Raw genomic sequence first — 9,129 nt, forward strand, 5'->3', positions numbered from 1 at the left:
TGCGTGTCGTGCATTAGCGAACACCTCAGTAAATCGATGCTTTAGAAAGGAGAACCTCACATGAGCGTCGTGAGTCTTATCCACCTCCTCAATTGCATCCAGTAGATCAACCACAAGCTCCTCTACCAAAAGCTCTCTCGCTTCCTCCTTCGTCATCCTACTGTGATGGAGGTGGGCACCCTGATTGGTATATGCAATAGACAAGAGACATCGTCTAGTGTAATCGTGATCCCACCATGCGGTAGATGGAAGAAAGACGTCTCAGGGTGCTATCTCTATGCAAAAGCCATCAACATCCTGTTGTGGATCAGGTTGTAATCAATCTCACAAAGGTCCTTCAGACCAGAGAGAGTAAGGACATCCTGGAACCACTCCTCATGTGGCTGCTCCAAAGATAATATTTTTTGCCCATGGTTATAGAACTTCTGGGCCTTGCGCCACTAAAAATGTCCAATGAAAACAATGTTAATAATAAACAATGTTACAGATAATAAATTTCCAATGAAAAAAAGAAATAATATGAGTAATGTTACCTCTCCATCTCATACATGTCTGACAGTATGCTAGGCGTACCCTATCAGCAGTGACATATCGGATAGACCCCCCGAGAAACCCTCGGGCGCATCTTCATCGCCATCAGCATCCTCATGTGGTGGGTCATCACCTCCAGAAAAAACCAACGTTGAGTAAAAAAAAGTGCGTCCGGAGATACATCTCCGAAAGCATGAGTATTTTTGGAAGCGCACATAGTGCCTAAGAACTCCAAGAGGTGAGGTAATAAATTCTCAAAAGTTATGATTTAAACTCCAATCATATTTTATCGTAAGTGATTTTTTAGATGCTTGATTAAAACATTATAAAAGTTGTTGAAAAAACATTGTTCAAAATTTAATTAATATGTTTTATTTTGTTACTTTATCTTAAATTTTATTTAAAAACTTCAAATTAAATAATCTCATGCTTAAATATTTTAAATTTTTGTGTATAAATATTTTACTTGGTATCTTTTCTTCTATTTATGAGTGTCGCATCAGTTACATCCCATCTCTTTTTAGGATTGATATTCTCTCTTGCTCTTTTTTTGATGATATGGATCACCATGTGTTATGGTTCCAGTCATCTTCTTATTCAATCTACCCCTCCTCTCAACGGTTCAATTTGTTAGTCTGACACCCCCATCTATTATGGAATTGAAGATGCTCAAGACAAGGTTAAATGAAACAGATCTAGCATGAAATTGAAATTCCTCTTGTTTGCATATTCCAAATAATTATTTGGTTGGAGAAAGTAGTGGTCATATAAAACAATATTGAAAGAAATTCAAACATTCAACAACAACAAAATTAAGGAAAAAACTTGTGTTTTTCTGTGTGAAATGACGATGATATTAAAGATGAGTATAAAGACTCTCAAAATGCCACAATAAGAATTTTTTTGTTAGAAAAGCCAATACACAAAAACTCGCTAATGTCTAAATTGGAAAAAAAAATGGTGTGATCAAGTCAGTCTCAAAATAATAAAAATGGAATAAGCATCTATCACATCATCCAAGGAATTTCCTAGAGACGTCAAAAGTATTCTCAAAGGTAACCCATGGATTTTTCTCAACACATGGCTCGTGGTTAAGCCTTGGATGCAAGACACTCTACTTCAACAACTTGACTTCAACACAATTCTTACTTGGATTCAAATTCCTTTGGATCTTACGATGTCAGGATTTCTCTTGGATTTTCTGAGGTAGCTCTTCCCAGGTTCTTATATGCTCTCCATTCTTAAATCCCTTGAACTTTGTTGGAGGCGCATGGATGCATTTTTGAAGAAGATCTTGCATACCTTTGGATCCTCTCTAATACCGGTAAGAATGAGCTACTTTCCGAGAACGTCTACCATGCTCATTACAATGTTTTTTTGATGTCCTTGGTCACCACCGGCAAAAGGGTGATCTTTGCTCCATGCATTATCTCTATGGAGAAGAAAGAATGGAAGAGAAAGGGTGAATCTGCCATCTGTGAGTATACTCCTCTTATAAAAAAGGCGGCCAAGCTTCAGGGAGAGCTGGATGAGGAGGTGGAAGCTTATAGTGCCCCTAAATTTGGCCGCCCGAATGAACAATCTTCAGGGGACCCTCGTAGAAAAGAGAAAGCCTTGGAGGATGAAAAGTCTTCTGAGAGGGTATTATCTTCTCAACATTCGGCGGCCAAAGAGGCCTTTAAGCGGTGAAAGGAATCCCACCAGAAGTAGGTTGAAAAAATAGGAAGTAAGTATGACAATGTTGTTAACGAAGGTATAAAAAGTGACATGGATGCAGTAGCAGTAGCAGCAACAATATACATATATACAACCTAGTACTGCTGCTGCTACTACTACTGCTGCTACTAGTACTACTACTGCTGCTGCTGCAAACACATATATACAACTTAAATTCGCACAACATATTTGAGGTTCATACACACACTACATAGGAATATGGTTCAATCACAACAATATAATATTTAACAACACCAAAACCTAAAACTCAACATAAATGGTGATAAAGGTGAATAAATAGAAAAAATATCATAAATTGAAGAAGAGGTCATAACCAAGAAACGTCCATCGCGTATGCTCGCGCTAACTTTTGTCATAAGAAAAAGAAGTTTGGATCTAGAAATGAATGAGAGATAAGAAGATGAAATTTAGAAGTCAATTTCGCTCGCTTTCGTCTGTTCTTCGCTAGGACGCTTGTGTTTTGAATGAAATTTAAAAGTTTCATAATATTGTTAGACTTTTAAAATTTTCGGAGTTGTTGTATATTTGAGTTACTATTCTATTTCATTAATTATTTAAATTTGTCTTTTTTAGCTGTATTTAAAATTGTTTTTTTATTGTTTCTTATTTTATGTTACTTTTGCAATGTAAGGGAGTCGAATGAAATTGAATAGAATCGTATATACTTATATTCTATTGTTTGAATTGATTAAAAACGGATGAAGTGTAGTGGAATTGGACGGAATGCATTCCATCCCATTCCATCACTTTCTATCATTTTTTATACCATGTGATTTGGGCGGAATCACAAAATCTCTCTAGTCCGTCCTGAAATACCCAAACAATAGAATGCAATCTTTATTTCATTTCGCTCCATTCCACACCGTTCATTTGACTCCATCCAAACATAGCCATAATTTTTTCAACATTTATGTTCAAAAGACAATATCTCTGATCCTTTAAGTTAAGAATCCTTTACCAAGGTGATGGAATGGGTAAACATGGGTTCGTCCGAAAAGTGGTCGGTGACTTATCTTTTTTGGACTCGTCACCCTTCGCGAAACTATTGGACTCTTGCGTTAAGTCAAAATCTGTTTTTGAGGCGCGTCGCGTTCATGCTCGAATCATTAAGACACAATTTTCCTCAGAAATCTTCATTCAGAACAGGCTTATTGATGTTTATGGGAAATGCGGTTTTTTGGAGGACGCGCGCAAGGTGTTTGATCATATGCTGCAAAGAAACACTTTCAGTTGGAATGCTGTTTTAACTGCTTTGACAAAGTGTGGTGCTCTTGATGAGGCTTTGAACTTGTTTAAGTGTATGCCTGAGCCTGATCAGTGTTCTTGGAATGCTATGGTGTCAGGTTTTGCTCAACGGGATCGTTTTGAGGAGGCGTTGAGATTCTTTGTTGATATGCATAAGGAGGATTTTGTGGTTAATGAGTATTCGGTTTGCAGTGCTCTTAGTGCTTGTGCAGGGTTGACAGATTTGAATATTGGTGTTCAAATCCATGGTTTAATATCGAAGTCTCGTTATTCGTTGGATGTTTACATGGGTTCGGCTCTAGTTGATATGTACTCAAAGTGTGGGGTGGTGGATAGTGCTCAAAGGGCTTTTGATGATATGGATGTGAAGAATATAGTTTCTTGGAACAGTTTGATTACTTGCTATGAGCAAAATGGTCCTGCTGGTAAAGCTCTAGAGGTTTTTGTAAGAATGATGAGTAATGGGATTGAGCCCGATGAGATTACTTTGGCCAGTGTGGTTAGTGCTTGTGCAAGCTTGTCAGCTATTAGAGAAGGTTTGCAAATTCACGCTCGTGTTATGAGATTGGATAAATTTCGGAATGACCTTGTGTTAGGCAATGCTTTGGTTGATATGTATGCGAAGTGCAAGAGAGTTAATGAAGCTCGATTGGTTTTCGATAGGATGCCACTTAGGGATGTGGTATCTGAAACCTCCATGGTTAGTGGATATGCAAAGGCATCAAGTGTGAAAGCGGCGAGATTGATGTTTTCAAACATGATGGAGAGGAATGTGGTGTCGTGGAATGCTCTTATTGCAGGTTATACGCAGAACGGAGATAATGAAGAGGCGGTTAGACTATTCCTCCTCCTAAAAAGGGAATCCACCTGGCCAACTCATTACACCTTTGGCAACTTGCTTAACGCGTGTGCAAATCTTGCTGATCTGAAGCTTGGAAGACAGGCACATACTCACATTTTGAAGCATGGTTTTTGGTTTCAGTCAGGGGAAGAATCTGATATTTTTGTAGGGAATTCTCTTATTGACATGTACATGAAATGTGGATTAGTTGAAGATGGACGATTGGTTTTTGAGCGCATGTTAGAAAGGGATAACGTCTCGTGGAATGCCATGATAATCGGATTTGCGCAAAATGGTTTTGGTACCGAGGCCCTTGAAATTTTCAGGAAAATGCTGGTATCTGGAGAGAAACCAGATCATGTTACTATGATAGGAGTTCTGTCTGCATGTAGTCATGCAGGACTTGTTGAAGAAGGCCGACGTTACTTCCAGTCAATGATGACCGATCATGGCTTAGCACCAATAAAGGACCATTATACATGCATGGTTGATTTACTTGGTCGTGCTGGTTGCCTTGATGAAGCAAACAATTTGATACAAACAATGCCAATTGAACCTGATGCTGTTGTTTGGGGATCATTACTTGCTGCTTGTAAGGTTCATGGAAACATTACATTAGGAAAGTATGTGGCAGAAAAGCTCTTGGAGATTGATCCCTTGAACTCTGGACCATATGTTCTTCTTTCAAATATGTACGCTGAGCTTGGTAAATGGAAAGATGTGATGAGAGTCCGGAAACAAATGAGGCAAATGGGAGTAATAAAGCAACCTGGTTGCAGTTGGATTGAAATTCAGAGTCATCTACATGTTTTCATGGTAAAAGATAAAAGACACCCTCATAAGAAGGACATCTATTTAATTCTGAAAATTCTAACAGAACAGATGAAGCGAGTTGGCTATGTTCCAGAAGTCGACGATGATGAGACTTATGAAGAAGAAAGTGACTCTGAACTTATTTTTCACAGTGACATGGAAATGGCAGTAAATGCTGCTGTTGGATAGGATATATTTATTTATTTTGGCTCACAGCTTAAGCATCCTTCCAAGAAAGTAGAAAGATTTGAAATCAAGCTTTCTTTTCTTAAACGTTGAGCAAAGGCTAGATATTTGAGATGGTGGTTCCTTAAAAAAAATCAATGGAGTTATGGTTATTTTGGATAAGTCAGTTAGCTACAGAGCTTTGAGCATACTCCCCAGTTTGTTGTTTCTACTAGCTTCAATACATAAGAGGTAGACTCTATAATAGATAGTCTCAACTCAATCTGCCAATTTTCGGGCAATTAAAAACAACATTTGACTGGTTTTGACAGAATGAACACATCCTGTATAGCACCACATGAACACTTGGCTATTGGCCTTCAGGGATTTTAAAACTACGATGAAAAGGAATAGCGGGATATATGAGCAGTGAATATTCTCAGTATGTTTCCTAATTGCTTCACTGCCATGCTATCCTTTAGTTAGTTTTATGCTACCATTTTGTATTTCATACGAGGAATATAGATTGTAATCGAAATTAGGCTTTTGAACGAACAAGACTGTGAAAGGCTCTTATTATTGTGTTAAGTTATTTAGCAGCCACAATGTTTAACAAAAAATACAGAATCATATTAAGCCCATTTATGTGATCTAACTAACTAACAATAGAAAACACAAACCAACATAATATAATAATACAATTTGTTTGACTGACAAACAATAGTTTATAGTGTATGTATTTTTTGCCCGGTATTATTACATATGTTCTTTGGTTGTTATCTGCAGAAAAATCCAAGACATTTGAACCCTATTTAGAGTCACCATGGTTTTCAGAAGATGACACGCTGGGAACATCTGTATCTGAGAATTACATAAGAAATGAATCTATAAGCAAAGATAAAGGACACCATCACCCCAACATTCTTCCATCTACTACTCTCTCCTCCATACCCTTCTTCTTTGAGTATATCCTCTCCCTTCATCACACATGCCCCAAACATGTACTCTAAGCATTTCTTTGAGTTGGAGAACTCATTTATTAGAAACCCTTCAAAGGGATACTTAAATAGAGATAAATAATGCATGAAAATCCAGTACTTTGGAATTTCATGATTGGATATGAAGTAACCAGAAAACAAAAAAGATGAACCAATGACACCGGCAATTACCGAATTTCCAACAATGAAATTAGGCACCAGAGCACTGAAACATACCACAACCGAATTTGCAGTATACAGAATCAGCCAGATTAGCAACAGAAAGTGCAGAAACGCCGTGAAGTTTTGGTTGAGACCGACAATCCAGTACAGCGGCACTGCGAATAAAATGGCTAGTATGAGTAGAAATGGCAAGTAAACTAGGCCATTGGCTAAAGCATAGGATGAAACTCTGTAGCTTCCACTCGATGTTTCCTTCATTAGAATCTCCCTTTCTTGCAGAAAAATCGGTAGAGCATCAATAGTGCTTGATAACAAAAACGTTAATATGAAAGCAAATAAACCAACTCTCTGTTCTGCTCCCACTAAACCATCTTTGAGATTACCAAATATGGAGCCTAAAACCAGACCAGAAATCAGCATCTGAACTGTCTTGAATGCAAAGAGCTCATTTGTACGTAGAATGTTTTTGGAGAACCTATGAGCAAGAATCATAGTTTCTCTCAATCTAGAATTAGCATAATCACAAGTGAAATCCATTCCGACATTGATGTTTTCGATGTCAAATACCTTGGATTGTTGAAATAGCTGTAGTAGAGTTAACTTACCACTTCTGCTTTCACCTTGATCATCTCCTTTCTTTAGTATCATCGACCCGAGTACCCGTTTCGGCGCTTCGGTCTGAACTTGCAGACTTTGTTGATGTTGCTGAATAGTCTCAATGGATTCAATAGCAAACTCAACAACATTAACATGAAGAGGAAGCTCTAAACCCATCAATCTCAGATTCACATCCAACAAATCCACACTCCCATGATGCAACACACTGCCATTGTCTAACAACAGTATTGAATTGAACAACTTCACTATCCTGAACCCGGGTTGATGAATACTCAGTATTATAGTTCTTCCCCTAGATTCCGCCATGACTTTCAGCATATCAATTATTTGCAAAGCTGAGGTACTGTCAAGACCAGAAGTTGCTTCATCAAGAATCAACACTTTTGGATCATGAATGACTTCAACACCAATAGAAACTCGACGCCTCTCGCCACCAGATATTCCGCGGATTCTGTCATCTCCATCTCCTACTCTAGTCCTAGCAACATGGCTAAGACCAAGCTCTTGAATCAGTGACTTAACCTTGGAGCATAGTTTTTCTTGAGGAAGATTTAGCCTTAGTTTTGCACTAAACATCATGGTTTCTTCAACTGTAAGTAAGGGGAAAAGGGTATCCTTTTGTGTAACATACCCTGAAATTTTTCTGAACTGAGATTTATCTACATGCTCCTGGTTCACCAAGATAGAACCTCCATTCTGTGGACTAACTCTACCAGCAAGAATCTCCAGCAGTGATGATTTTCCTGCTCCACTTGGCCCAACTATCGCAAGAATTTCACATGGCTTGGCCATGCAATTAACATCCTTGAGAACATGCTTAACTCCACTACCCGGCATTTCTCTGGCGTTTGCTTCATCGTCTGGTTTTAGAGGTTTGTTGAAGATTTTAAAAGGCTGTTTTATTGTCTTTGTGCTATGGATCTTATAGTTAATGCCTATTGCCTCAATCTCACACCATTGTTTCTTCATTGTGTTAACTCTTTGTTTCTTTTCAATGTTTGTCTCTCTTTTTCTTATACTTGTTTCTCATTTCAAAACCTCTTTCTCTCTATTCTATGTTGCTGTTAATGTTATTATTATTTTAATCCACCGTTTTGGCTTAAGCTACTTACTGAACACTAAAATAATGAGTTGTTCGAAGGGATTTCAATGGTCCTCTAACTTGTATACACAGTTCATTCACGTGCATTTGTTCTTGCTATATTTCTCTACCAAGTTGACATAAAAAAACTTGAACTCTTCAAATATTATTATATAAAAATAGTTCACGTTAGCTACTGTATTTGTTTGTAGTCAAAAGAAAAGAATATATTAATCCTTCATTCTTAATGCTACCTTGAAGCTTGAAGACTGTGACTAGTTCTAGACTGTTTCAGTAATCCAAAATCCAGCTACGTGATCCAGTAACAAACGCGTCTTTATTAGCTCATTGTCACGAGCTAAAACATGGTACTGGCATCTGATGATCTGCATTCATTTTTTTAACCAGTGATTAGCTTTCTTGAACTGTAAACTACTAAGACATAGTAAGTCAGTTCATTCATTCATAGGAAACTAGCATTACAAAACCAAGGTTTTGCTTGTTTCTTAGCGGTGTACTGCTGGTTTGTTTTCATTAGGAGTAATCCAAATATATCAATGTTTCTGTTTCTTATTGTTTTTTTTATTAAATTATTATATGGATATATTAATAATTTTTGAGAAATTAATACAGTAGAAAAATGTTGGGCTGTTTATGGTACAGTTCGTGAGAAAACTGAATCGAACCGAATCAAACTATAGTAAAAATTCTCTCGAATTGAACCGAACCGTTTCAATTTACTAAGAACCGAACAGAACCAAAATTATTGATTTGGTATACCGTTTCGAAATTTCAAATTGTTAGAAGACAATTTTTTCCAAACCAAACTGTTTCTATAAAAACCGAACTATTAATCTATTTTTCAATTTTTTTATAAAAAAAGTTTAACTTGTTTTAAGTATTTTTCATTTTCAATTTTGATTCGATTCGGGTTTAGT

General features: G+C 37.2%; 2 protein-coding genes across 2 annotated transcripts; one reads left to right on the forward strand and one right to left on the reverse strand.

Moving 5' to 3' along the window:
• The first annotated feature begins 3,004 nt into the window (after positions 1-3,004).
• LOC131661104 (pentatricopeptide repeat-containing protein At2g13600-like) lies at positions 3,005-5,970 on the forward strand. Its single transcript, XM_058930527.1, has 2 exons — positions 3,005-5,584; positions 5,665-5,970. Exon 1 carries the CDS (start codon positions 3,239-3,241, stop codon positions 5,354-5,356), a length of 2,118 nt encoding a protein of 705 aa, XP_058786510.1. The 5' UTR covers positions 3,005-3,238; the 3' UTR covers positions 5,357-5,584; positions 5,665-5,970.
• A 41-nt stretch (positions 5,971-6,011) lies between these two features.
• On the reverse strand, positions 6,012-8,178 carry LOC131661105 (ABC transporter G family member 5-like). The gene has a single exon (XM_058930528.1). It carries the CDS (start codon positions 8,077-8,079, stop codon positions 6,163-6,165), a length of 1,917 nt encoding a protein of 638 aa, XP_058786511.1. The 5' UTR covers positions 8,080-8,178; the 3' UTR covers positions 6,012-6,162.
• Between the last annotated feature and the right edge of the window lie 951 nt (positions 8,179-9,129).

Source organism: Vicia villosa, linkage group LG3 (assembly GCF_029867415.1).
Source record: "Vicia villosa cultivar HV-30 ecotype Madison, WI linkage group LG3, Vvil1.0, whole genome shotgun sequence".
Taxonomy (NCBI): Eukaryota; Viridiplantae; Streptophyta; class Magnoliopsida; order Fabales; family Fabaceae; genus Vicia; species Vicia villosa.